Raw genomic sequence first — 27,770 nt, 5'->3', positions numbered from 1 at the left:
CAAACTAAGCGCCTCCCGACCCCCATCACGACGATGACGATTCCCCGGGCCTCGGTTTTCTCGTCTGCAAAATGGGGAGGGAGCCTGGGTCCGATCCGCTCGGCCTGTACGCCCCCCCCCCACCGGCGCTCAGTACACTGCCCGGCACAGAGGAGGCGTTCAAAAAAGCCCCTTTTTCTTTTAAAGAACCAAGGAGGGCTGCTGGGAGGCGGCGGGGGGCGACCTCCCTTCCCCTCCCTCCCCCGATGGCCCCGTTGGCACCTGTCGCTCACCGGCTCCTCCGCTCCCGCCGGAAGTCCCGCCTCCCCCGGCCGGGAGGGGGAGAAGAGGTGGAGAGGGCGCATGCGCGCCGGCGCGAGCCGACGCGAGCCAGCGCGCGCGCCGAGGGGGGCGGCTTCCGGCAGGAGGAGCTGCGGGGGCGGGGCCGCGGCGCGAGCTATCCCCCGCCCCTCGATCCGGAGGGGGCGGGGGCCCCCCGACGGGCCGGCCAATCAAAGGCCGGCGCGGGCCGGGGGCCGGCCAATCAAAGGCCGGCGCGGGCCGGCCAATCAAAGGCCGGCGCGGGCCGCGTTCCGGCCAATCGGGCGGCAGCCCGCCGACCCGAGCGCGCGGCCGATCGATCGTCGGTCCCAGAGGCCGCCGGCCGCCTCCACCAATCGGGCGGCCGGACGCTGGGGCGCTCAGCCAATCGCGTGGCCGGCAGCAGGTCGACCGATCGGTCGCCCAGCGGCCCATCGACCGCTCGGCCGACCGACCGATCAAGTGGCCAGCAGCCTATCGGCGCAACCAATGGGGCGGCCGGCCGGTCAATCGGTCAGTCAATCCATCGATCGGCCAGTCAATCGAGCGGGCGGTCGATCGATCACGGGACCGGCCGATCGGCCGGTAGCCAGTGGACCCGTCGGCCGGCCGATCGACCGGCCGATCGCCCGATCACCCGGCCGGCCCGTCGGCCCGCAGCCCGTCGACCGATCGGCCGCGCCGGCGGTTCGGCCGGATCCGCCGCTCGGCCGGTGTCGGTAACGTTGACGGGGACGACGACGACGACGAGGGCGTTCACGGAGCGCTCGCCGTGCGCCGAGCGGCTCCCCCAGCGCCGGGGGAGAAACCGGTCAGGCGGGACGGACGCGGTCCCCGTCCCGCACGGGGCCGGCTCTCTCGATCCCCGTTTTACAGACGAGGAGACCGAGGCCCGGAGAATAATAACTGTGGTGTTTATTAAACGGTTACTAGGCGCCGGGCACCGTGCTAAACGCCGGCGGGGAGGACGCGAGCCCGGCGGGTGGGCCGCGGTCCCCGTCCCCCTCCGCCGGGCCGACCGGGGCCCAGAGGGGCGAAGCGACCCGGCCGAGGTCCCCCGGCGGACCGGCGGCGGCGGGGGTCGAACCCGGGTCCCCCGGCCCGCCCCCGAGCCGGTCCGCCGGCGTCCCGGCCCGGCGCCGGCGTCCACCGAGGGCTCCGACGCCGGACCGTCGCGTCCGACCCGGTCCCCGCTCCGGGTCCGAGGCGGACGGGGAGACCCCGTCCCCGTTCCTCGGCCGAGGAAACCGAGGCACGGGGAGACGCAGAAACCCCGGGGCGCGGTCGGGATCGGCGCCCGGGTCTCCGGGCTCGTCCTTGGCGAGCGCCTCCCGGGGCCCCGGGCCGGGCGCTCGGGAGAGTCCCGGGGATCGCCGGCCCTCCCCCGTCGACCCCGTCGCTCGGGGGGGGGGGGACCCGACTACTTACCGAGCGCCCGCTCCCCGGGCCCGCGGGGCGCCGGCGCTCACCGAGCGGTCTTCCTCCCCGGTTTTCCCTCGACGCCCCCCCGGGGTCCCCTCCCCCCTCGATCCGCCCCCTCGACTAGGTGAGTCTCGTATAAATATATATATATATATATATATAATATATGTATATATATACACAACGTCGGTAGGCGTGCGGGCCGGAGGGAACGGGGCCGCCGGCGTCGGCGCCCCCCCGGCCGGCGGGCTCAGCCGTAGTGGTAGACGAAGTCGTAGCTGGTGGGCTCCTTGGGGACGGGCGGCGGGGCCTCGGGGATCTGGATGTTCTCCAGGTCCAGGAGCCGGAGCTTCATCTCCATGCTGAGCAGGGTGTCCAGGTCGGTCTTGGTCAGCTCGCTGCACATCTCCTTGCCCAGCAGGGCGCACAGCCCGTCGATCCAGATGCAGTACTGCGGGGGCGGCGGCGGGGGACGGGTCGCCCGGCCGGACCCCCGCCGGCCCTCCATCTCCCCGCCGGTCCATCCCTCCCTCCTCCTCTCCATCCGCCCACCCGTCACCCATCCCTCCGTCTCCCCTCCACAGTCCCTCCGTCACCCCTCCGTCCCACCCCCCATCCGTCTCTCCGTCCACCCCGCCGTCTCCCTCTCCGTCCGCCCGCCGGCCACCCCTCCGTCCGGAGCTCGTCGATCCCTCCCTCCGTCTCCCCCCCTCTCTCCACCCACCCTCCATCACCCGCCCCTCCGCCCCCGTGTCCATCCACCGTCGCCCGACCGCCTCTCCGTCGGTCCGTCCATCCATCCCTCCGTCTCTCCCTCCGCCCGTCCGTCTCCCCCTTTCTATCCATCCGCCCTCCGTCTCTCCGTCCGTCGTCCAACCATCCACCCCTCCGTCCCCCATCTCTCCGTCCGTCCCTCCGTCTCCCCCTCCATCCACCCACCCCTCCTCCATCTTCCCCTCCGTCTCTCCGTCCACCCGTCCGTCTCTCCGTTGTTCATCCATCCGCCCCTCCCTCCCTCCATCTCTCCACCCACCGCCCGTCGGGGGATATCTATCGAGCACCGACCGCGTGCGGGGCCTCGGTCTCCCCCACCGTAGAACGGGGCTGGGGGGGGGGGGGTCCGATCCCTGGGACTCCTCTCTGAGGCAAGAGCCCGGAGACTCACCTCGTATTTATTGGGCGCGATGAAGTTGAGCGTTTCGTCGGGATCGTAGAGGATGGAGAAAGCCAGCTCCAACAGCTCCTGAGACGGACGGACGGCGCGGTCTCTCAACCTTCGGTCTGGTTCTCATCCCCGCCCGCCATCTTGAGTTCCTTCCGCCCTCTCCTCCTCCTCCTCCTCCTCCTCTTGCCCCCACGGGCTCCGACCGCCATTTTGAGTCGCTCGTTCCCTCCTCCTCTCCCTCCTCCCTCGGAGTCCGGCCGCCATCTCGAGCCCCTCCCGGCAGCCTCCTCTTCCTCCTCCCTCCGAGTCCGGCCACCTTCTCGAGCCCCTCCTGCCCACCTCCTCCTCCCCCCGCAGGCTCCGACCGCCGTCTCGAGCCGCTCCTCCGCGCCTCCTCTCCCTCCTCCCGCAAGCTGTGGCCGCCATCCCGAGCCCCTCCCGTCGGTCGGCCTCCTCTTCCTCCTCCCCCCTCGACGACCGCCATCTTGAATCGCTCCTCCCCTCCTCCTCTCCCGGACCACGGCCCCGGTGGCCGTCACCCACCTTGTTCTGCTTCAGGGCGCTCTTCTCCCTCATGTGCGGGCAGTCCTTCCCGGTGACGATGGCCTTGATGTCGGCCACGGGGACTGGGAGGGAGACAGGAAGCGACCGGTGGCGGGGACGGCCCTCTCCGGGGGTGGGGATGGGGGTCCGGCCGCCCCCCCGGGTCCCCCTCCGTCCCTCCCTCCCTCCGTCCCTCCGTCCCGCTCGCCGGCCCCCCGGGGTCGGACGCACTCTTGTCCTGCAGGGCCTCGAAGGTGACCTCCCCATCCGGGCGGTCGTCCAGGTCGCCGTAGTGCAACACTTTGTGATTCAGGGCCAGGCGACAGTACCAGAACCGCTCTGACCGCGAGGAATAATGATAATCACCATTCGATTCTGTCACAGTGGACTAAATACATACTACTGAAATAGACACTAAATATATCACACTAAATGCATACTAGATAGACTAAAAGTATTGTGCTAAACATATACGACCAGTATATACTGATATATACTATTAATATACTAAGTATAATGCATGTTTTAAAGGTAAGGGGCAAGGTAGCAGATATAGTACGATCTATTAAAAATATTATAGCGTATAACCATGTCACCATGTCACCGATTAATCACGTCACAATGGACTAAATAAATTCTACCGAAACGCAGACTAAATATATCACACTAAATACATACTAGATAAACGTATCGTGCTAAACGTGTACGACTGGTATATACTGATATCGTATACTATAATATACTAAGTATAATGTATAGTTTAAAGATAAGGGGCAATGTAGCAGATATAGTATGATCTGTTAAAAACATTAGAGCGTATAACTATGTCACCATGTCACAGATGAATTACGTCACAGTGGACTAAATAAATTCTACCGAAACATAGACTAAATATAGCACACTAAATACATACTAGACTAAACGTATCGTGCTAAAAACGTGTACGACTGGTATATACTGATATCGTATACTATAATATACTAAGTATAATGTATAGTTTAAAGATAAGGGGCAATGTAGCAGATATAGTATGATCTATTAAAAATATTAGAGCGTATAACTATGTCACAATGTCACAGATGAATTACGTCACAGTGGACTAAATAAATTCTACCGAAATATAGACTAAATACACCACACCAAATACATACTAGGTAGACTAAGCGTATCGTGCTAAACATGTACGACTGGTAAATACTGATATCGTATACTAAAATATACTAAGTATAATGTATATTTTAAAGATAAGGGGCAATGTAGCAGATATAGTATGATCTATTAAAAACATTAGAGCGTATAACTATGTCACAATGTCACAGATGAATTACGTCACAGTGGACTAAATAAATTCTACCGAAATATAGACTAAATACACCACACTAAATACATACTAGATAGACTAAGCGTATCGTGCTAAACATGTACGACTAGTAAATACTGATATATACTAAAATACACTAAGTATAATGTATATTTTAAAGATAAGGGGCAATGTAGCAGATATAGTATGATCTATTAAAAATATTAGAGCGTATAACTATGTCACACTGTCACAGATTAACTACGTCACAGTAGACTAAATAAATTCTACTGAAATATAGAATAAACATAGACTAAATTCATACTCGATAGACTAAACGTATCGTGCTAAACATGTACGACTAGTATGTACTGATATCCTATACTAAAATATACTAAGTATAATGTATATTTTAAAGATAAGGTGCAATGTAGCAGATATAGTATGATCTATTAAAAATATTATAGCGTGTAACGTTTCAGATGGACTGAATATATCATAACCTATTACATATATGGTAAGATATTGCTATTATTAAATATACGAATGTATCACATACATCGTAGGCTAAGCGTCTAACGTTTCAAATGTATTGAATATATACAACCTATTAAATAGTATCATAAGATATCGCTATTATCAAATATACGAACGCATTACGTACGTTATAGACGACGATACATTTCCTAAGCGCTTACTGTGTGCCCGGCGCCGCCGGGGGGGATACGAGCCGACGGGGTTGGACCCGGTCCCCGTCTCCACCCCCGTTTTCCAGAGGAGGGAAACCGAGGCCCGGAGCGGTCGGGAACCGTCAGGAAGCGGGGGCCGTGACTCGCCCGCGAGGGGAGACGGGGGAGACGCCGCCCCGGCCCCGGCCGCCCTCACCTTGGCGTCGCCGGTTCCCGACCTTCCGAAAGCTTCCCCCCTCGCAGAGCCGGTTCAGTCGCTGCTGCTTGATGAGCTCCAGGATTTCCGGCTGGATCTTCTCCCGGAGCTCCCTGAGGACGGGGGGGGGGGGGGGGGGGACAGGGACGACGGGGTCGGCGCCTCCTCCGGGCGGCCTCCCCGGATGACCTCCCCTCCCCATCCTCGTCACGGACCCGCCGGGCGGGGGGGATGTGCTGAGCGCCGGTGCCCTCCGCCCTCTGTCGCCCGCCGCCTCGGCCCCCGCGGTCGTTTACTTCCGGCTCTCCATCTCCCCTCGGGGAACGCCTCGGCCGGCTCGGGGATCCCGGACCCTCCCGAGCACGCCGTAGGCGCTCAGCAAACACCACCGAGGGTGTGATGGCTCAGCACGGTGCTCAGTACGGCCCGCTGACCGGCCGCTCGGCGCCGGGCTGTCGGCCGGCGCTCGAGAGACCGGTGGTTCGCGCGGTCTGGCGCCCCCGCGGCCGGCCGGCGCTCGGTAGGTAGCCCCGACCGATCGAGGGCTCGGCGTGGAGCTCCGCAGCCGGCGGGCGCTCAGAAGGGAGCCCCGACCGACCGACGGCTCGGTCGAGAGCCCCGCGGCCCGCCGGCCCTCGGGGAGACCGTGCCGAGCGACCGACCGCTCGGCGGGGGGCCGGCGGGGGGGAGGGACTGACACGATGGCGGCCGACTGGAAGTCGTCCTGGTTGAGGCGCTCGGCCTGGCGCAGGCGGAGGATCTCGGCGTAGCTGAGGCTGCGGAGTCTGCTCTTCAGCTGGTCCAGGGAGTTGGGTCTGGAGGGCAGCGCCCGCGTGATCTGCTCGCGCACCACCTGCATCACCTGCGCGGACCCGCCCCGCCTCAGCCTCCTCCTCCTCCTCCTCCCCGGCCCCGCCGCCGCCCGGGGGACGGAGCTCCGCCGGCTGCGGCGCCGGAGGGGCGGGCGAGGGAAGGGGTTCGGGGGGCCGCGGGGGGTTCGAGGGGTGGAGGAGACGCGGAGGGTGGGGGTCGCGGGTGAGGCACAGAGGGTGGAGGTTCGGGGGGCCGGGGAGGTGACGGGGGAGGGGGCACGGGGGCCGGGGGAGGTGAGGGGACCGGGGGTGCGGGGAAGGTGCGGGGGTGCGGGGCTTCGGGGGGCGGCGGGGGCCGGGACCTTGTTGAAGTCCTCGGCGGTGGCGCGCATCTCCTTCCACGTCTTGTTGAGCAGCTGGATGCAGACGGCGAAGAGCTCCTCGAAGGCCCGGTCGTGGGTGAAGAACATGGGGTGATAGTCGTTGCGCCCCTCGTTGGCTGTCGGGACAGGGGGTGAGGGGCCGGACCACCGCCCCCCCCACCCGCCCCCCTCCGTCGTACCGCCCCAACGGCGGCACGGCGCCGGACGGCCGCGTGGCCGGAGGGGGCGGGGCGGGAAGGGGGAAGCCCCGGGGGGGGGGGGGGGGGGGGGTCTCTCCCCGCCCCTCCGTCGGCGCTCGTATCTATCTACCGAGCGCGGGACACCGGGCCAACCGCTCGGGAGAGTCCCCCAGGGCGGCCCCGGCCCCGGCCCCCGACGGGCCCGCGGCCTAGGGGGCTCCCTTGGCCTGGGAGACCCGCACGGGGGCCCCGACGGTATTCGCCGGGCGCTTACTCTGTGCCGGGCGATAACAACCGTGACGACGAGGGTGTCCGTTAAGCGCTTACTATGTGCCGGGCGACGTTCTAAGCGCCGGGGGAGACGAGGAGGGAGAGGAGGAGGGGAAGGAAACGGGGAGGGGAGGAGGAGGAGGAGGAAGAGAGGAAGGAAATGGGGCGGGAGGGAGAGAAGGGGGGAGGAGGAGGAGCAGGAGACGAAGGAGATGGGGAGGAGGAGGAAGAGGAAGGAAATGGGGAGGGAGGGTGGAAGGGAGAGAAAGAGGGGAGGAGGAGGAAGAGAAACGGGGATGGGGAAGGAGGAAGAGAGGAAGGAGATGGGGAGGGAGAGGAGGAAGGAGATTGCAGGGGAGAAAGCGGGGAGGAAGGGGGAGAGAAAAGGGGATGGAGGAGGAGGAGGAGAGGAAGGAGATGGGGAGGGAGGGGACGAGGAGGAGGAAGAGAGGAAGGAGAGGGAGAGGAGGAGGAAGGAGATGGGGAGGGAAAGGAGGAGGAAGGAGATGGGGAGGGAGGGAGAGGAGGAGGAGGGAGAGAGGAAGGAGTTGGGGAGGGAAAGGAAGGAGAGGAGGAAGGAGATGGGGAGGGAGGGAGAGAAAAAGGGAAGGAGGAGGAGAGGAAGGAGATGGGGAGGGAGAGGAGGAGGAGGAGGAAGAGAGGAAGGAAACAGGGAGGGAGGAGGGGAGAGAAAGCGGGGAGGAGGAGGAGGAAGGGAGGAGGGGAGAGAAAGCGGGGGGGGGGGGGCAACGGGGAAAGAGGAGGAGAGGCAGGAGAGGGAGGGAGAGGAGGAGGAAGAAGAGGAAAAGAGGAAGGATATGGGGAAGGAGGGAGAGAAGGAGGGGAGGAGGAGGAAGCGGAGAGGAAGGAGAAAGGGAGGGAGAGGAGGAGGAAGAAGGGAGGGAGGCAGGAACAGGGCAGGGAGGAGAGGAGGGAAGGGGAAAGGCGGGGAGGAGCGGAGGGACGAAGAAGGAAGACGACAGGAGACCAAGGAGGAGGGGAAGAGCTTCCTTACCGATTTCTCTTCCTGTCCGTCTCCCCCCCACCCCCGTAAACCCCCAGCTCGTGGGGGGGGAACGCGTCCGTGCGCCGTTCTCCTGGACTCTCCCGAGCGTTTAATCCAGTGCCCGGGAGCGCTCAATAAATACGACCGACCGGCTGCGGGGGGGGGGCGGGCGCGTCCACTTACGCAGCTCCCCGACCTGCAGGATCTCACAGAGGGCCTTGGTGAGCTCGATGGCTCCGCGCCCGAAGGGACACTCGTGCTTGTCCTCCCGGCTGCTGTTCTCCAGGACGATCTGAGCGGGGGGCGGGCAGCGTCGGAGGGGGGCCCGGGGCGGGGGGGGGGGTGGGGGTCCCGCCGGGCCCCGGGGCCGCCCCCCGCCGCTTACCCGGATGTAGGTGTCCTGATGGACTTTGGCCAGGTAGAGCATGTTGTCCAAGGCCAACATCCCCGGAGGAGTCTGGGTGAAGTCCAGCGCCGGGTTGACGTGATTCTGCGACACGCACGGACGCGACACGGGCCGACTCGCGCCTTCTCCCCCCGCGCGCCGGGGCCGAGGCCCCGCCGGGCCCCCCGGGCCGTAGCGGACTCCCCCGGGCGCTCGACAGACCCCGGCGGCTGAGGGTTGCGAGCGTGACCTTCCCGGGCGCTCGGCGCCTAGTAAGCGCTCCAGGAACAGCGCCGACGGGGAAAATGAAGCCCGGCGGCCGGCGTTCGCTCGGTCGTACTTATCGCGCGCTTAGCGTGCGCGGAGCGCCGTGCTGGGCGCTCAGAAAGTAGCGTTGGGCGGCAGGGAGAGACCATCGGGGCCGGGACGGCCGCCGGCCGGACGGCTCGGGGGGACGGGCGGAGGGGAGATGGGGGACGGGGGGACCGTACCGTGAACCCCAACATCTTGTAGTCTTTGGTGTACATCGCTCGGCGCTTTTCCGTCCCGCTGACGGCGCTGGGGTCCGAGTCCGCGTCGAAGGCGATGCGCCGCAGCTCGAAGATGACGTCCCGCTGCGCCTGAGGGGACGGACGGAGGGACGGGAGGGAGGGAGGAGGGGAGGAGGAAGAGGAGGAAGGGGAGGGGAAAGAGGTGGAGAAGATGAGGAAGAGGAAGAAAGGAGGGGGAAGAGACGAGGAGGAAGCCAAGAGGAGGAGGAGGAGAAAGGGGGAGGAGGAAGGGGGGAGGAGGAGGAGAAAGAGGTGGAAGAGGAGGAGGAAGAAGAAGAAAAAGAGGAAGTGAAGAGGAGGAAGGGAAGAGGAGGAGGAAGAGAAGAGGAGGAGGGGAAGGAGGAAGAGGAGGAAGCGGGGGAGGGAAGAAGAGGGGGAGGAGAAAGAGAGGAGGAGAAAAAGGAGGGGAAGGAGGAAGAGGACGAGAAAGCGGTAAAGAAGAGGAGGAGGAGGAGAGGAGGAGGAGGAGGAAGAGGAGGAGGAGGAGGAAGTGAAGAGGAGGAGGAAGAGGAGGAAGGGGAGGAGGAGGAGGAGGAGGAGGAGGAAGAGAACAGAGATGCCCGGTGGTAACGTGTTCTTTCAAGTGGATGTCAGACTCTGACAAAATAACAATGGTAGTATTTCTTAAGCACGTACTACGGGCCCGGCCCCGTGCTGAGCGCTGGGGCCGGACCCGGTCCCCGCCCCCCACGCGTCCCCATCCTGGACGTCCGACTCCCAAACGTGTCCCCGTCCCGGACGTCAGACTCCCACACGCGTCCCTGTCCCGATCCCGGTTCTCCAGGCCGGAGGTGCTCCGTAAACCTTCGCACCGACGCGCTCGACGCCCGTCCGCCGGCTTGGTTTTGGGGTCCGTCTCCCCCGCTTCCGGCCCGCGGGCCCGTCGCCGAGCCGCTCTCCCCGAGCGCTCGGTACAGCGCCCTGCGCAAGGCAGGCGCCCGAGACAGACGACCGAACGAGTGAACCAAGTTAGCGACGGAGCGGTCGGCGCCGTCGGCGCCGCCGTCACTCCGACCGTTACCGTCGAGACCGAAGCGGGGTGGCCCGGCGGGCGGCGCCCCGGGCCGGGGGTCCCGGGTTCTAATCCCGGCTCGGCCGGCCGCGTCCCTTCCCCGGCCTCGGTCCCGAGAGCGGCCCGGCGCCCGGAACGGCGCTCGGCGCGGGACCGCCGTCGCCCGCGCGGCCGCCCCGGCCGGGGTCTGGGGGGGGTCCCCGGCGGTCGGGGCGGGGGGGGCGGCGCCCACCTGGTCGTTGGGGTCCATCTTGGTCATCATCCGCTCCTCCAGGAGGTTAAAGGTCAGCACCTGGAGCACGTAGAGCTGGTGGGCCATCTCCGTTTTGATCGGACAGTTCCCCCGGATCACGTGCTGCGGGGAGGACCGGCGGGAGGTGAGGGCCGGGGCGGACCCCCAGGCCCGCGCGTCCTGATAACGATTCACGGCGAGGGGACCCGCCAAGCCCCCACCGTGCGCCGGGCACCGGGTCGAGCGGATGGGGGTCGGCCTCCGGCCCCCCGTTTCCAGAGGAGGGACGGGGCCGAGGTGGGCCGGGGGCGACCTTCGAACCCGGGACCCCCGGCTAGGCCGCGCCGCGTGGCGGGGAGAGGCCCGGCTGGGGAGTCGGAGGTCACCGCGGGAGCCCGGGCGGGTCGCTTCCCTTCCCCGGGCCTCGGTTCCCCCCGTCCGTCCAACGGGGATGGAGAGCGGGAGCCCCCCGCGGGACGACCCGATCGCCTTCCGTCTCCCCCGGCGCTCGGCACACGGCGAGCGCTTCAAAAATGCGTCGTCGTTATCCCGGCTCTGCCGCTCGTCCGCGGGGTGACCCTGGGCGGGTCACTTCGCTTCTCTGGGCCTCGGTGACCCCGTGTGGAAAATGGGGACGGAGACCGGGAGCCCCACGGGGGACGACCCGACGACCCCGCATCTCCCCCGGCGCTCGGGACGGCGCTCGGCACATAGTAAGCGCTTCGCAAGTATCATCCTCCTCATCTTCATTATATCATTATTACTCTCTGGGCCTCGGTTCCCTCATCCGGCAAATGGGGGTGACGCCCCCGAGCCCCACGGGGGACCACCTGACGACCCCGTCTCTCCCCCGGCGCTCAGAACGGCGCTCGGCACGTAGCCGGCGCTTAACCAACACCATCATCGTTACTATCGCGCCGCGCGGCTCGGCGGAAAGAGCCCGGGCTCGGGAGCCAGAGGTCACGGGTTCGAATGCCGGCTCTGCCCCTCGGCAGCCGGGTGACCGCGGGCGAGTCGCTTCACCTCTCTGGGCCTCCGTTCCCTCCTCTGGAAAATGGGGATGAAGACCGGGAGCCTCACGTGGGACCACCCGATCTCCCCCAGCGCTCAGGAACAGTGCCCGGCACACAGTGGGCGCTTAACAAACGCCAACGTGATTGTTTTTATTCTTATTCCTCTCCGGGCCTCGGCTGCCTCATCCGGCACACGGGGGGGACGCCCGTGAGCCCCCCGGGGGGGGCGGCCCGGCGGCCCCGCGTCTCCCCCAGCGCTTACGACGGTGCTCGGCGCATAGTCGGCGCCTCACGGATGCCGTTAAAAAACAGACGTGCCGCCTTTATCGCTATTAACCACCGTGTTAGCGAATGTAATATTAATCTAACGCAATCCCGTGAGTACGCTATTAAGATATTATCGAATCCAGAGCTGGATTCAATACGATCGATCGTCATCGACACGGCTTCCGGGCCGCGGGTCCGACCTCCAACCCCGGCCCGCACTCACGTTGAGGATGATGGAGCGCAGGTGCTTCTGGGCGAAGGCGTTGGCCATGGCCTGCGGAGAGAGGGGCGGGCGGGGGGTCGCGGCGGCCGCGTCCCCCCGTCGTCGTCCCGTCCCCCCGGTCGCTCCCCCGGGCCTCGGTTCCCCCGTGCACGTGGTGAGCGCTCAACGGATCCCGACGTTATTCTCCGGGCCTCGGTCTCCTCATCCGTCCAACGGGGATGACGACCGGGAGCCCCCCGGGGGACGACCCGCCGACCCCGTGTCTCCCCCGGCGCGTAGTCAGCGCCTCCCAGGTACCGTGATATCACCATTATGCTATTAAGCGCTCAGTACGGTGCTCCGCCCGTAGTAAGCGCTCGGTCAATGCTATCGAACGAATCATCTGCCCCGGGCGAGGGGCCGAGCGCCGAGCGAACGTCTCCTCCCCGCCCCGGGACCGTCGGCGGGCGGGGACGGTCTCTCTCCGTCGCCCGACTGGGCTCTCCGGGCGTTCGGTACGGCGCCCCGCGCCCAGCGAGCGCGACGACGGACGCGGCCGAGCCGGGGTCTGCGGGCGCTCGGCACGGTGGGCGCTCAGTAAGCACGCGGGGACCGACGGCCGGGGGGACGTTAGTTACCTGCCGCTGGTCCTCTGGGGCCTTGAGGAAGAGGGCGTTGATGAGGGCGATGGAATACGTCTGGATCTCCTGGTTGGAGCTGCGGGCGGACGGACCCCCGGTCGGACGGCCGGCCCCCGGGGACTCCCGCCCGCCGGGCCCGGACCCCGTCCTCCCCCGGCCGCCTCCCCTTTTAGAGACGCGGGGCGGGCGGCCCGCGGTCTCCCGGCGTCCGGCGGGGGGGGGGGGGGTCCCGGGGCCCCCTACTCACACCTGCAGGTGGGCGGTGAGCTGGCCGACGGTGACCTCCTGGGCGACCTTGTGGTAGAGGGTCTGGCTGTTGAGGACGACGCTCTCCAGGATGGCCAGGGACCGCTGCAGGATCGACACGTCCACCAGCGGCTGGCTCACGTGGCCCGTGATCTGCCCGGGGGAGGGAGGACGGTGGCTGGGCCGGGACCCCCCCGCGCCCCGCCCTCCTCCTCCCCCCGGCCCCGCTCCCGTCCCCCTCGTCCCTTCCTCTCCCTTCACCTCCGTCTCCCGCCCTAGACCGGCGGCCCCTCGCGGGCGCGGGCCGGGTCCGTTACGCTACCGTATCGGACTCTCCCAAGCGCCCGGTACGGCGCTCCGCACGGGGGAAGCGCTCGCTCAGGCGATAACGCCCGACGTGGGCGCGTATCCGTGATTTCTCTCTTCCTCGTCCCGTCCGTCTCCCCCTCTAGACCGGAGGCTCCGCGCGGGCGGGGGACGTGTCCGTTTATTATTATACTAGACCCTCCCAAGGGCCCGGTACGGCGCTCCGCACGGAGGAAGCGCTCGCGCAGTCGATATGCCCGACGTGGGCGCGTACCCGTGATTTCTCTCTTCCTCTTCCCGTCCGTCTCCCCCTCTAGACCGTCGGCTCCTCGTGGGCGGAGGACGTGTCCGTTTACTGTCGTGCTGGACTCTCCCAGGCGCCCGGTACGGCGCTCCGCACGGAGTAAGCGCTCGCTCAATAAATATGCCCCACCGGGACGCGTATCCGTAATTTCTCTCTCTCTCTTCCCGTCCGTCTCCCCCTCTAGACCGTCACCTCCTCGTGGGCGGGGAACGGATCCTTCTATCGTCGTACTGGACGCTCCCGAGCGCTCGGCACGGCGCTCTGCACGCAGGAAGCGCTCAACCAAGACAACCGGCAGACTCGGCGCCCACCGGGGCGCCGTACTGAGCGCTCGGGAGCGTCCGGCACGGCTGGGGGGGGGGGGGGGGGGAGCGGGGAAGGCCGCGGGCGGGCGCCCCGCGCCGGAGGCGCTCGGCAAGTAGCGCCCAAGGGCCCCGCACCTGCTTGATGAAATTGACGGAGACCAGGTCCCAGGAGATGATACCGTGGTCCATGAGCTCGAGGAAGGCGGTGAGGGTGAAGGCCAGCGTCTCGCTGTAGCTGGGCCCCGGGGGAGAAAGGAGGCGGAGGAGAATCGCCGGGGCGTCCGATAAGCGCCCGCTCCGCGCCGGGCTCCGTCCCCAACGCCGCGGGGCTCCCGGCCTCCGCCCCCGCTCTCCGGAGGGGGGAGACCGAGGCCCGGGGCGGGGAAGGGAACGGGCCGAGGTCGGCCGGCAGGCCCGGCCCGGCCGGGCCCGCCCCGGCGCCCGCCACGTAGTGAGCGCTTAGTAGAGAGCGTCGTCGTTAAAGATCACGAGGCCGCCGCGCGACGCGGCGGCCCGGCTCCCCGCGGCCCTCGCCCTCTTCTCCCCCGGCCTCCCGGATCCCCGGCCCGGCCCCCCGGTGCCCGCCGGGCTCGTCTCATGTCCCCCCGGTGCCCGCCGGGCTCATCTCGTGCCCCCCCCGGCTGGTCCCGCGCCCCCCCCCGGTGCCCGCCGGCCTCATCTCGCACCCCCCCGGTGACCCCGGGCTCGTCTCGCGCCCCCTCGGTGCCCGCCGGGCTGGTCTCGCGCCCCCCAGGTGCCCGCCGGGCTGGTCTCGCACCTCCTTGGTGCCCACCGGGCCAGTCTTGTGTCCCCCCAGGGCCCGCCGGGCTGGTCTCGGTGCCCACCGGGCTCATCTCGCACCCCCTTGGCGCCCGCCGGGCTAGTCCCGTGCCCCCCCGGTGCCCACCGGGCTCGTCTCGCACCTCCTTGGTGCCCGCCGAGCTCATCCCGTGCTCCTCCGGTGCCCACCGGGCTCGTCTCGCACCTCCTTGGTGCCCGCCGAGCTCGTCCCGCGCCCCCCCGGTGCCCGCCGGGCTCGTCTCGCGCCTCCCCGGTGCCCGCCGGGCAGGTCCCGCGCCGCCCCCGGTGCCCGGCCCTGCCGCCCCCGCCCCCGGCCGGCCCCGGGACGTACTGGGAGAGGAGCTTGGCGCCGCCCTCGACCAGGCGGGTGAGCACGGCGATGCCCTCCATGTTGATGAACTCGGTGGCGAAGGTGACGTCGGCGGACAGCTTGGCCAGCTCCTTCATGGCCTCCAGCCGCGGCTCCGTGTGCGAGGACTGGATCCGGTCCAGCAGCTGGCGGGCCGCCCGCGACTGCCGGGAACGCGTCCGAGGGAGGGGGCGGGGGGCGGGGGTCAGGGGCCGTCTGCGGGTAAAACTGTCTCCCCCCTTCTAGCCCGGGAGCCCGTCGTCGGGCAGGACTTGTCTCTGTTGCCTAACTGTCCTTTCCAGGCGCTCGGTACAGCGCTCTGCACCCAGTAAGCGCTCAATAAATACGACTGAACGAATGAATGAGCGAGCGAATGTCCGTCTCCCCCGTTCTAGCCCGGGAGCCCGTCGTCGGGCAGGGATGGTCTCTCTCCGGTGCCGAACCCTCCTTCCCAAGCGCTCAGTACAGCGCTCTGCACGCGGTAAACGCTCAATAAATGCGACCGAATACAACTGAATGAATGAGTGAATGTCCGTCTTCCCCGTTGTAGCCCGGGAGCCCGTCGTCGGGTAGGGATGGTCTCTCTCCGGTGCCCAACCGTCCTTCCCAAGCGCTCAGTATAGCGTTCTGCCCTCAGTAAGCGCTCGATAAATGCGGCTGAATGAATGAATACAAGTGAATGAACGAATGAGTGTCTCCCCCGTTCCAGCCCGGGAGCCCGTCGTCGGGCAGGGATGGTCTCTCTCTCTCTGGTGCCAGACTGTCCTTACCAAGCGCTCAGTACGGCACTCTGCCCTCTGTAAGCACTCGATAAATACGACTGAATGAATGAATGAATGAGCGAGCGAATGTCCGTCTCCCCCGTTCTAGCCCGGGAACCCGTCGTCGGGCAGGGATCGTCTCCCTTCAGGGCCCAACTGTCCTTCCCAAGCGCTCGGTACAGCGTTCTCCCCTCAGTAGGCGCTCAATAAATAAGACTGACTGACTGAATGAATGAATGAATGAGTGAGTGTCCGTCTCCCCCCTTCTAGCCCGGGAGCCCGTCGTCGGGCAGGATGGTCTCTCTCTGGTGCCGAACTGTCTTTCCCAAGCGCTCGATATAGCCCTCCACACACAGTGAGCGCTCAGTAAATACAACAGAATGAATGAATACGATTGAGTGAATGAACGAACGTCTCCCCCGTTCTAGCCCGGGAGCCCGTCGTCGGGCAGGGCCGGTCTCCCTCTGGTGCCCAACTGTCCTTTCCAAGCGCCCGGTACAGCGCTCTGCCCTCAGTAGGCGCTCGATAAATACGACCGAACGAATGAATAAGTGAACGAGTGAACGTCTGTCTCCCCCCTTCTAGCCCGGGAGCCCGTCGTCGGGTAGGGATCGTCTCTCTCTGGTGCCGAACTGTACTTTCTAGGCGCTCAGTACAGTGACCTGCAGATCTGCACAGTAAGCGCTCAATAAATACGACCGACCGACTGAATTCCCCCCCTCCTCTCGCCTGTCAGCGCCTCGTGGGCAGGGATCGGGTCCGCCGACGCCGTTTCAGACCAGCGGTCGGCGAGCGCTCAGTAAATAGCGCCGACTGGCTTCCGCTCCCGTCCGTCTCTAGACCGCGACCTCGTCGTGAGCTCCGTCCAGTGCTCCGCCCAAGGCGAGCGCTCAGTAAATAGCGCCGACAGGCTTCCGCACACTTCCGTCTCTAGGTCCCCGCCCCTTCGACCCCCTCCTCCAACCCGGGTGCGAGGGGGAGCCGCCTCGGCCTCCGCCTCGACCTCCCTCCGGGGCCGGGGGACGCGGACGTACCGGGGACACGGCCAACTGCAGGATGGTGCCGTTCTTGATGTCGCTGCGGGTCTGGCCCGGACCAAGGGGAAGAGAGGCGTTCAGGAGGTGGCGGGCGGTGGTCGCCGGCCGCCTTCCGCTACCCCGGCAGCTCCTCGAGGGCGGGGCCCGCCCCACCGACTCGACCGGACTCCCCCCCGAGCGCTCAGTACAGTGCTCTGCACCCGGGAGACCGGAGGCTCCACCCGGGCAGCGATCGGGCCTACGCTCGGTCTGCTGGACTCCCCCCGGGCGCTCAGACCGGCGCTCCGCACACCGTAGACCGGCAGCTCCCCGAGGGCCGGGATTGGGTCCGCTGACGCTACGGGACCCTCCCCGGCGCTCAGCGCAGCGTCCGGCGCACGGGAGGTGGCGGCTAAAGGCTCCTACGGGCGGCGTCTTCCCCGCCCCCCGCCTTCCCGGGGCCCCGGGTGGCGGGGTTAGGGATTTGGGGGGACGTTGGGGGGACGGCGGGGGCCGAGGGTCAGAGGTCAAGGGGTGAGGATCCAGAGGGCAGTCTGTCTGGGGGTCGGGGGTCATGGGGTGAGGGTCAGGGGTCTTGGGGGGGGGTGTCCGGGGGTGAGGAGTCTGGGGGTCAGAGGTCACGGGGTGGTGGGTCCAGAGAGCAGACTGCCCGGGGTCAGAGACCACGGGGTGGGAGTCCAGAGGGCAGGCCGTCTGGGGTCCGGGGGGGGCGAATGTCCAGGGGGTGAGAGGTCACTGGGTGGGGGGTCCAGGGCGCAGACCGTCTGGGGGTCTGGGGGCAACTGTCTGGGGGTGAGAGGTCACGGGGCGGGGGGTCCGGAGGGTAGAATGTCTGGGGCCGGGGGGGGAGCCAAGGGAGTCAGAGGTCACGGGGTGGGGTGGGGCGGTTCAGGGCGCAGAGTGTCTGGGGGCCCGGGGGGGCCGAGTACCTAGAGGGTCAGAGGTCACGGGGCGGAGGTCCAGGGGGCAGGGGTCTGGGGGTCAGAGGTCACGGGGTGGGAGTCCGGAAGGCAGACCATCCGGGAGGGGAGGGGGTGTCTAGGGGGTCAGAGGTCACAGGGTGGGGGGGGGGGTCCAGGGCGCAGCCCGTCTGGGAATCCGGGGGGCGACTGTCTGGAGGTCAAGGGGCGTTGGGGGGGCCGGGGGGGGGGGAGGTCCCACCTGCTCGGTGATGTAGAGCTGAAGGCCGTCGGCGTAGCGAAGCGTGTAGAACTCCGGGTTCGGCAGGGACCACCTGGCCGGCGGCGGGACGCACGCACGCACGCGGCTCAACCGGGGGACCCCCGGGGACCCCGCCCCCCACCCGCCTCTGGGGTCTCCCCTCCGGCGCCCGTCACCCAGGGACCCCCCCCACCCCCCCGACCCCCTCCCCGGGGGGCGGATCCGGGGGTCCCGGGATGGGGGAGACGCCCCCGCTTACCCGTCGCACACCTCCTTGATGATGGAAGCCAGGGGCCGCTTCTGCGAAAGGAGACGGACGGGGGGCGGGACATCGCGCGCCGCTCCCGCTCGCCCGCCGGGATCCCTCCGGTCCCCGCCCCCGACGCGGTCACGGCCTCGAGGACTGAGGGTCCCATGTAGCGCGAGAAGCCTTTTTGGGGGGTCCCCCTTCCCCGCCACACGGGAGTCGGATTCTCCCGGCGCTCAATCCAGCGCGCGGGGGGGAATAATAATAATAACGATTCATCCGATCGTATCTCACTCAGCCTTATTTATTGAGCGCTTCCTGGGTGCCGAGAGTTGGATTAATATCCGTTAGGCTGTAAGACCCCGGCGGGGGGGGGGGGGGAGGAAAGACGTCGGCTAACACTACCGGACTCTCCGCGGACGGGAGGGATCGGGTCCCCTGAGCGTACTGGACTCCCCCCGGTGCCCCGCCCACGGCAGACCCGTCGGCTCCCCGGGGGCGGGGACCGGGCCTCCTGATTTCAGCGGCCTCTCCCGAGCGCTCAGCCCGGCGGCGAGAGCCGGTCGGCCCGTATCCGCCCCGGCGGCCGGTACGGCGCCGGGCCCGTGGTAAGCGCCCGGCGGACGGCGCGGGGGTTACCCTGAGGCGGGGAGGGCCTCACCTGGTCAATCTCCAGGAGCTGGGCGTTGGTCCCGGGCCATTCTATGGCCACCTTGACGATGTCGGACGGGGGCGGCATGTTCTCCGGACGCTTCCTGGACGCCCGGCACGTTCCCTGCGGCCACAGAGCCGGGATTAGAACCCAGATCCTCTGACCCGCCCCCGCCCCCGGCGCCACTTCCCTTTCGGCCGAGCCGCTCCCCTCACCCCCGTTTCCCAGAAGGGGAAGCCGAGGCCCAGGGTCGCCCAGCGGACGGGCCACGGAGCCGGGATTGGAACCCGCGGCCTCTGACCCGCCCTCTTCCAGCTCCCCCCCCCCCTCCGTGTCCCAGCGGGGGAAACCGAGGCCCAGAGAAGCGGAGCTCCTCGCCCCGGCTCACCCAGCGGGCGGGCGCCGGGATCAGAACCCGGACCCTCCTGCGCCCCCCACCCCCCGCTGCAGGCCGAACAAGTTCCGCCTCAGTTTCCCCCGGGGGGGGGGGGGAAGGGCTGGGCCTGACCCCCGGGGTCACCTCGCTTCCATTTCGGTTTGAGAAAAGAAGAGGAAACGGAAACGAAAGCGCCTCGAGGCCGGGGAAAACGGGCCCGTCCTCTCGGGCCGGGGGGGGGGAGACTGAGGCGGGGGGAAGTCGGGGGGCGGGGGGGCTCCCCTCTTTGGGACCCTCCCCTCCCCCCAGGAGACGAGGCCCCGTCCCTTAAGCTCCTCCGGCCCTAAGGGAAACCTCCGGAGCCAAAACCGACCGAGAAAAACCACAGATCGTGTCTGCCGACTGTGCTGGACGCTCCCAGGCGCTCAGCAGAGTGCTCCGCACAGAGTAGGCCGGAAGCTCCTCGAGGGAAGGGGTGGGGTCTACTCTACCGTCCCGGACTCTCCCAGGCGCTCAGCAGAGTGCTCCGCACACAGTAGGCTGGACGCTCCCGGAGGGAAGGGGTGGGGTCTACTCTACTGTCCTGGATTCTCCCAAGCGCTCAGTTTCCCTGTTTCTCCGCCGTCTCTCTTCCAACTCTCCCCGTCCCTGTCTCCCTGTTCTCCCTCTGACTCAGTTTCCCTGTTTCTCCGCCGTCTCTCTTCTCTTCCAGCTCTCCCCGTTCCTGTCTCCCTGGTCTCCCTGTGACTCTCTCTCGTCTCTGTTTTTTGTCTCTGCTTCTCTCTGCCTCTCCCCGCTCCCGTCTCCCTGTTCTCCCGCTGACTCAGTTTCCCTGTTTCTCTGCTGTCTCTCGTTTTTGTCTCTCTGCCTCTCCCCGTTCCCGTCTCCCTGTTCTCCCTCTGACTCAGTTTCCCCACTTCTCCGCTGTCTCTCTTTCATCTCCGTTTCTCTCTCCCTGTTCTCCCCGACTCCGCTTCCCCGTTTCTCTGCTGTCTCTCCTGTCTCTTTTTTGTCTCTCTGCTTCTCTTTCTTTGCCTCTCCGTCTCTCCCCGTTCCTGTCTCCCTGTTCTCTGACTCAGTTTCCCCGTTTCTCCGCCGTCTCTGTCATCTCTCTCTCCGTTTCTCTCTCCCTGTTCTCCCCCCGACTCTGTTTCCCCGTTTCTCTGCTATCTCTTGTCTCTTTTTTGTCTCTCTGCTTCTCTTTCTTTGCCTCTCTGTTCTTTTCCGTCTCTCCCCGTTCCCGTCTCCCCGTTCTCTCTCTGACTCTGTTTCCCTGTTTCTCTGCCATCTCTCTCTCTCTCTCTCTTTTGTCTCTCTTTCATCTGTTTCTCTTTGCCTCTGTTTGTCTCCCTGTCTCTCTGCTGTCTCTCTCTGTTCCTCTCTTTCTCTCCCCATTCCCGTCTCCCTGTTCTCCCTCTGACTCTGTTTCCCTGCTGTCTCTCTCGCTTTTATCTCTCCCTGTGTCTCTTTGACTCTCTGTTCATCTCCCTGGTCTCCCTCTGACTCTGTTTCCCCTTTTCTCTGCTGTCTCTCTCTCTCTTCTGGCTCTCTCTTTCATCTCTTTCTGCTTCTCTCTGACTGTCTCTCCCCGTTCCTGTCTCCCTGTTCTCTCTCTGACTCTGTTTCCTTTTCTCCGCTGTCTCCCTCTGTCTCTCTGCTGTCTCTGTCTCCCTTTTATCTCTCTCCGTTCCTCTCTGTCTCCCTGTTCTCTCTCCGACTCTCTTCCTTTTCTCCCTCGGACTCGGTTTTCCTGTTTCTCTCTCATCTCTCCCTTCCGTCTCTCTCTGTTCCTCTCTGGCTCCCTGTTCTCTGTTCCTTGTCTCCCTCTGACTCGGTTTCCCTGTTTCTCTCTGTCTCTCTCTTTTGTCTCTCTCGCTTTTGTCTCTCTCTGTTCCTCTCTGGCTCCCTGTTCTCTGTTCCTTTTCTCCCTCTGACTCGGTTTCCCTGTTTCTCTCTGTCTCTCGTCTCTCGCTTTTGTCTCTCTCTGTTCCTTTTCTCCCTCTGACTCGGTTTCCCCGTTTCTCCGCTGTCTCTCTTCTGTCTCTCTCTTTTGTCTCTCTTTCCCATCTCCAATCAGGGACTGCCCCTCTTTATTGCTGTATTCTACTTTCCAAGCGCTCAGTCCAGTGTTCTGCACAGTGAGCGCTCAATAAATACGACTGAATTAATCTGTCCCCACGGCACCTACATATATAGCTGTACGTTACCGTGATCGATTTATTTATCTATTTATTTAGTCAGTCACCTGTATTAACATCTGTCTCCCGCTCTGGACTTTAAGCTTGTAATGGGAAAGGAATGTATCTGTTACTATATTAGACTCTCCCAAGGGTTTATGACAGTGCTTTGCCCCCAATAAGCGCTCAATAAATACAATTAAGTGAGTTTCTCTGCTCTTTCTGCCTCAGTTTCTTTGTTCTCTCTCTCTCCATTTCTCTGTGTCTCTGCTCTCTGCTGTCTCTCTGTTCTCTCTCCGTCTCCCTAGTTCTCTGCTGTCTCTCTGTCTCCCTGTATCTCTGCTCTCTCTCTATCTCTGCTCTCTCTCTCCCTAGATCTCCGCTGTCTCTCTGTCTCCTTATATCTCTGCTCTCTCTGTCTCCCTAATTCTCTCTCTCTCTCTCCCTACATCTCTGCTCTCTCTCTGTCTCCCTAGTTCTCTGCTGTCTCTCTGTCTCCCTAGTTTTCTCCAGTCTCTGTCTCCCTATGTCTCTGCTCGCTTTCTCTGTCTCCTTAGCTCTCTGCTGTCTCTCTCTGTCTCCTTATCTCTCTGCTTTCATCTGTCTCCCTAGTGTTCTGCTGTTTCTCTGTCTCCCTCTATCTCTGCTCCCACTGTCTCTGCTCTGTCTCCCTAGTTCTCTGCTGTCTCTCTGTGTCTCTGCTCTCCCTCTTCCTAGTTCTCTGCTGTCTCTCTCTATCTCTGTTGTCTCTCTGTCTCCCTATATCTCTGCAGTCTCCCTAGTTCTCTGCTGTCTCTGTCTCCCTATATCTCTGTTGTCTCTCTCTGTCTCTGCTGTCTGTCTCCCTAGTTCTCTGCTGTCTCTCTGCCTCCCTATATCTCGGCTCTCTCTTCCTAGTTCTGTTGTCTCTCCCTGTCTCCCTATATCTCTGCTCTCTCTGTCTCCCTAGTTCTCTGCTGTCTCTCTGTCTCCCTATATCTCTGTTCTCTCTCTCTGCCTCCCTATATCTCTGCTCTCTCTCTGTCTCCCTAGTTCTCTGCTGTCTCTCTGTCTCCCTATATCTCTGCTCTCTCTGTCTCCCTATATCTCTGTTCTCTCTCTCTGCCTCCCTATATCTCTGTTCTCTATCTCTGTCTCTGCTCTCTGTCTCTCTAGTTCTCTGCTGTCTCTCTAGTTCTCTGCTGTCTCTCTGTCTCCCTATATCTCTGTTCTCTCTCCCTCCCTATATCTCTGTTCTCTCTCTGTGTCTCTGCTCTCTGTCTCCCTAGTTCTCTGCTGTCTCTCTGTCTCCCTATATCTCTGTTCTCTCTCTCTGCCTCCCTATATCTCTGTTCTCTATCTCTGTCTCTGCTCTCTGTCTCTCTAGTTCTCTGCTGTCTCTCTGTCTCCCTATATCTCTGTTCTCTCTCTGTGTCTCTGCTCTCTGTCTCCCTATTTCTCTGCTATCTCTCTGCCTCCCTATATCTCTGCTCTCTCTCTGCTGTCTCTCTCCGTCTCCCTGTGTCTCTGCTCTCTCTCCCTCTGTCTCTGGCCTCTGCCTCCCCGTCTCTCACCTTCTTCCTCCGTCTCCCCCTCCTTCTTCGCTCCCCGTCTCTCCCCGTCTCCGTCTCTCGGCGGCCGCACGGGGGGCAGCCCGGCCTCCCCCCCGGCTCCACCGCCCCCGCCCGCCCGCGAGACCTTCAGCGGGTGGCTCGACTTGTCTTTGCCTCGGTCTCCCCCTCCGGTCTCCCCACGAGAGCGCCCGGGCCCGGGTTCGAATCCCGGCTCCCCCCCCCCCCGTCCGCCGCGTGACCTCGGGCCGGTCGCTTCCCTTCTCCGGGCCCCGGTCCCCTCCTCCGGAAGACGGGGTTGAGGACCGTGAGCCCCACGGGGACCCGATTATTCTGCACCTCCCCCAGCGCTCAGTACACTGGCACATGGTAAGCGCTTCCCTTAGCTGTGTGACTCTGGGCAAGTCACAACCTCTCTGGGCCTCGGTGACCTCATCTGTCCAATGGGGATGAAGACCGTGAGCCGCCACCCGATCGCCTTGTATCTCCCCAGCGCTCAGAACAGTGCTTGGCACGTAGTAGGCGCTTAAATACCGTAACGATCATTAACGGACGCCATCGTCATTAGAGAGCGCTCAGTACGTACCTCTGATGGGCCGATATATATATTTTATTAAAATCCGCCCCCCTCTAGACCGTCAGCTCGCCGGGGGGGGGCAGGGCGGCTGCCGACTCCGCCGGACAACCCTCTCCCAAGCGTTTAGTGCAGCGTGCCGCGCAGCGGAGGCACTCGACAGATACCGGGCGGCCAGCCGACGGTACGTCTTGAGCGCTCGCCGCGTGCGCGGCGCTGTGCTAAGCGCCGGGGGGGAGTCCAACGGATCAACAGGCCCCATCCCCCGCCCACGACGGGTCTCGAGGACGGCGCCGATCGATCGATCGATCGATGGCCGATCGATCGCCAGACGGAACTAGGCCAGGCCCCCCCGGCCCCTCCCTCCGCCGCATTTCACCCGCCGCCTTCCTCATTCCTCCGCCCAAAAGGGAACCACCGAGTCAGATCCGGCGGCGGGAACTTCCCCGTGAAAAATCACCGGGCCTCGGTTTCCTCATCTGCCCCGTGGGGACTGTAATAAGAAAAGCGACGGCATTTGGGAAGCGCTCACTAGGTGCCCGGCACTGTTCTGAGCGCCGGGGGAGAGGCGGGGTCAACAGGCGGTGCCCCGTGGGACTCACGGTCTCCCTCCCCATTTTATTATTATTATTACGGTATTTGGGAAGCGCTCACTATGTGCCGAGCACCGTTCTAAGCACCGGGGCAGATACAAGGTCATCAGGTGGTCCCCCGGGGGGCCCACGGTCTCCCTCCCCATTTTATTATTGATATCACGGAATTTATTAAGCGCTTACTACGTGCCGAGCACTGTTCTAAGCGCTGGGGGAGACACCGGGTCATCAGATTGTAATAATAATTATGATGTTGGTATTTGTAAGCGCTTACTACGTGCAGAGCACCGTTCTAAGCGCCGGGGGAGATCCGGGGTCGTCCCGGGTCGCCCCACGCGAGGCTCCCGGTTCATCCCCATTTTCCAGATGAGGTCAGTGAGGCCCGGAGAAGTGAAGCGACTCGCCCACGGTCCCCCAGCTGACAAGGGGCCGAGCCGGGATTCGAACCCCTGACCTCTGACTCCCAAGCCCGGGCTCTTTCCGCCGAGCCGCGCCGCTTCTCTCCCACGAGGGGCTCCCGGTCTTCACCCCCGTTTTAATAATAATAAGGGTGGCATTTGGGAAGCGCCTACTCTGTGCCGAGCACCGTTCTAAGCGCCGGGGGAGAGGCGGGGTAGCAGGGGGTCCCCCCGGGGCTCGGGGTCTTCATCCCCGTTTGACCGATGAGGAAACCGAGGCCCAGAGCAGCGACCGGTCCGGAGTCGCCCGGCTGACGAGCGGCGGAGGCGGGATTCGAACCCAAGACCCCCGCCTCCCAGGCCCGGGCTCGGTCGGCTAAGCCGCGCGCCGCCTCCCCGTCCCCCCTCATCTTAGAAGGGGGTTCCCGGCGGGGGCGGGGGCTCTGCCTGACCCGATGACCTTCCACCTCCCCCCGCCCCGGCGCCCAGTACAGCGTTCACCGCATAGTAGGCGCGCAGCGGAAACCACGAACCATCTTCCGCTGGCCGCGGTTCTCTCCCCCCAACCCCGGCGTTCACGCCTCCTCCGGGGGGCCTTCCCAGACCGAGCCCGCGGCCCCCGCCTGGGAGCCCCGTCCTTCGATCCGGCGGCGCTTACTGGGCGCCTCCGGGCCGCGGGCCGCCGTATTAAGCGCTTGGGAGGAGACGACGCCAGAGATTCGGGGAGGGAAGGGGTTCAGCACTTGATATTAAGCACTGCGAATCGGCAGGTCCCGGGTTCTAATCCCGGCTCCGCCCCTCGCCGGCCGGGTGACCTCGGCCCGGTCACTTCCCTTCTCGCGGCCTCGGTTGCCTCCTCTGGAAAATGGGACTGGAGACCGCGAGCCCCAAGGGGGACTGGGTTCAACCCCATTAGTTTGTAGCCACCCCAGCGCTTAGTACAGTGCCTGGCACATAGTAAGCGCTTAACAAATAACAACACCATCATTATTATTATTGATATTCACCCCCAGCCCGGTCCTCCAAGCGCTCAGCACAGAATATTCATTCACTCATTCAATTCTACTTATTGAGCAGCGCTTAATACAGTGCCCACCGTGCTTAGTACAGTCCCTGGCACACAGTAAGCGCTTAACAAATACCAACACCATCATTATTATTATTGATATTCACCCCCAGCCCGGCCCTCCAAGCGCTCAGCACAGTATATTCCTTTACTCATTCAATTCTACTTATTGAGCAGCGCTTAATACAGTGCCCACAGCATCTAGTTCAGTGCCTGGCACATAGTAAGCGCTTAATAAAGCCCATCATCATTATTATTATTGATATTCACCCCCCAGCCCGGCCCTCCAAGCGCTCAGCACAGTATATTCCTTTACCCGTTCAATTCTACTTATTGAGCAGCGCTGATTACAGGGCCCACAGCGTCTAGTACAGTGCCTGGCACATTGTAAGCGCTTAACAAATGTCATCATTATTACCATTATTAATGTTCAATCCCAGCCCCACCCTTGACGGCCCTTAGGTGCTCAGTACATTCCTTCCTTCCTTCCTTCCCCTGTATTTATTGAGCGCTTACTGCGTGCAGAGCACCGGACTAATTGAGCAGCGCTTAACACAGGGCCCCCGGTGCTTAGCACAGTGCCTGGCACGTAGTAAGCGCTCCACAAATACCACAAGTATGATCGTTATTGAAAGTCACCGCAGCCCTGCCCTCCACGGCCCTTAGGTGCTCAGTACGGTACATTCATTCAGTTCCATGTATTGAGCAGCGCTTAGTACGGTGTCTGGCACGTAGTAAGCGCTCCACAAATACCACAATTATTATCATTATTGAAAGTCACCGCAGCCCCTAGGAGCTCAGTACAGCACATTCATTCAGTTCAGTACATTCATTCATGCCTTCAGTTCTATGTATTAAGTGGCGCTCAGTACAGTGTCTGGCACATAGAAGGGGCTTCACAAATACCTTATTAATATTTTTATTCCCCCCAGCCTCACCCTCCACAGCTCTTAGGTGCTCAGTACAGCACATTCATTCAGTTCAGTACATTCATTCATGCCTTCAGTTCTATGTATTAAGTGGCGCTCAGTACAGTGTCTGGCACATAGAAGGGGCTTCACAAATACCTTATTAATATTTTTATTCCCCCAGCCTCACCCTCCACAGCTCTTAGGTGCTCAGTACAGCACATTCATTCATTCAGCTCAGTACATTCATTCATGCCTTCAGTTCTATGTATTAAGCGGCGCTCAGTACAGTGTCTGGCACATAGAAGGGGCTTCACAAATACCCATCCTCATTATTATCCTCATTATTGATATTTATTCCCCCCAGCCTCACCCTCTGCAGCCTTTAGGCGCTCAGTACAGCACATTCAGGACAGTACATTCATTCATGCCTTCAGTTCTACGGATTAAGCGGCGCTTAGTACAGTGTCTGGCACACAGAAGACGCCTCACAAATACCCACTATTATTATTAATTATTATTATTATTGCTATTTATCCCCCCCAGCCCCGCCCTCCACAGCCCTCAGGCGCTCAGTCCAGCCCATGCATTCATTCATTCGCTCCCAAGAAGCGCTCAACAAGGAGCCCAATTATTAGAATCAGCCCCGCCACGAGGCCTGTTATTTTCCGGGCCTCAGTTTTCCCACCTGGAAAATGGGGGTGAAGGCGGGGAGCCTCGTCTATCGATTCCCCCAGCGCTTGGCACCTAGTAAGCGCCTAACGGCTGCCCGCATTATTCATGATGATGATGATGAATAAAAGCATCGTCGGCGCTTTCCCTCCCCCCCCATGATGACTCTCCCGACGGTGATGATTATTATTAATGCGATTAATAAAATGTGGGGGTGAGGCCCGCCGACCCCGCCCCTCCCCCCCCCCCCGCCCCGCGCTTCGAAGGGCGCTTAGCACAGAGTCGGCGCTTCCCAACCCCCGGAGTGAATGAATGAATGCTTGAGGGAATGAATGAATGAGTGGAAGATGGAAGGGGAAGGAAAGGCCTCGTAGAAGGGGGAGGGGAATCCCGCCCGCCCGCCCGGGGCCCTCTCCTCACCGGCACCCGCGGCCTGCGCCTGCTCCCGCTGCGGCGGAGACTCTTCGGCCTCGGCCTCGGCCCCGGCCCTGGACCCGCCCCCAGAGGCCCGCCCCGCGCGCCCATTGGTCCGCCCAGCCGTCAATCGGCCATACCCGCTCCCCATTGGTCGCCCCCGCGGGGAGGGGGCGGGGCCGATTCCTGAGGCGCCCCGCGCTCCCATTGGTCCGCCCGGACGTCAATCGGCCATCCTCGCTCCCCATTGGTGGCCTCCGCTGGGCCCTCGGGGGAGGGGGCGGGGGCGACTCGCTAAGGCGCCC

General features: G+C 63.5%; 1 protein-coding gene across 2 annotated transcripts; it reads right to left on the bottom strand.

Moving 5' to 3' along the window:
- Positions 1-1,195: 1,195 nt before the first annotated feature.
- On the bottom strand, positions 1,196-27,531 carry LOC114806066 (engulfment and cell motility protein 2). 2 transcript variants are annotated; one of them, XM_029048928.2, is made up of 21 exons: positions 27,472-27,531; positions 18,747-18,860; positions 18,098-18,138; positions 17,839-17,911; positions 16,675-16,725; positions 14,862-15,043; positions 13,865-13,964; positions 12,816-12,967; positions 12,566-12,644; positions 11,949-11,999; positions 10,446-10,568; positions 9,142-9,270; positions 8,651-8,755; positions 8,449-8,557; positions 6,790-6,926; positions 6,314-6,477; positions 5,616-5,728; positions 3,662-3,769; positions 3,431-3,513; positions 2,888-2,965; positions 1,196-2,173 (listed from the first exon to the last, which is right to left on the bottom strand). In XM_029048928.2, the coding sequence occupies exons 2-21, from the start codon at positions 18,822-18,824 to the stop codon at positions 1,973-1,975; spliced, it is 2,157 nt and encodes a 718-aa protein (XP_028904761.1). In that variant the 5' UTR covers positions 18,825-18,860; positions 27,472-27,531; the 3' UTR covers positions 1,196-1,972. The 2 variants fall into 2 exon arrangements, with proteins under 2 accessions (XP_028904761.1, XP_028904762.1); XM_029048929.2 differs by having other exon boundaries at positions 8,651-8,722.
- Between the last annotated feature and the right edge of the window lie 239 nt (positions 27,532-27,770).

The sequence above is a fragment of the Ornithorhynchus anatinus genome, chromosome 21 (assembly GCF_004115215.2).
Source record: "Ornithorhynchus anatinus isolate Pmale09 chromosome 21, mOrnAna1.pri.v4, whole genome shotgun sequence".
In the NCBI taxonomy this organism is placed as follows: Eukaryota; Metazoa; Chordata; class Mammalia; order Monotremata; family Ornithorhynchidae; genus Ornithorhynchus; species Ornithorhynchus anatinus.
This window is presented reverse-complemented; position numbering and strand designations above follow the sequence as displayed.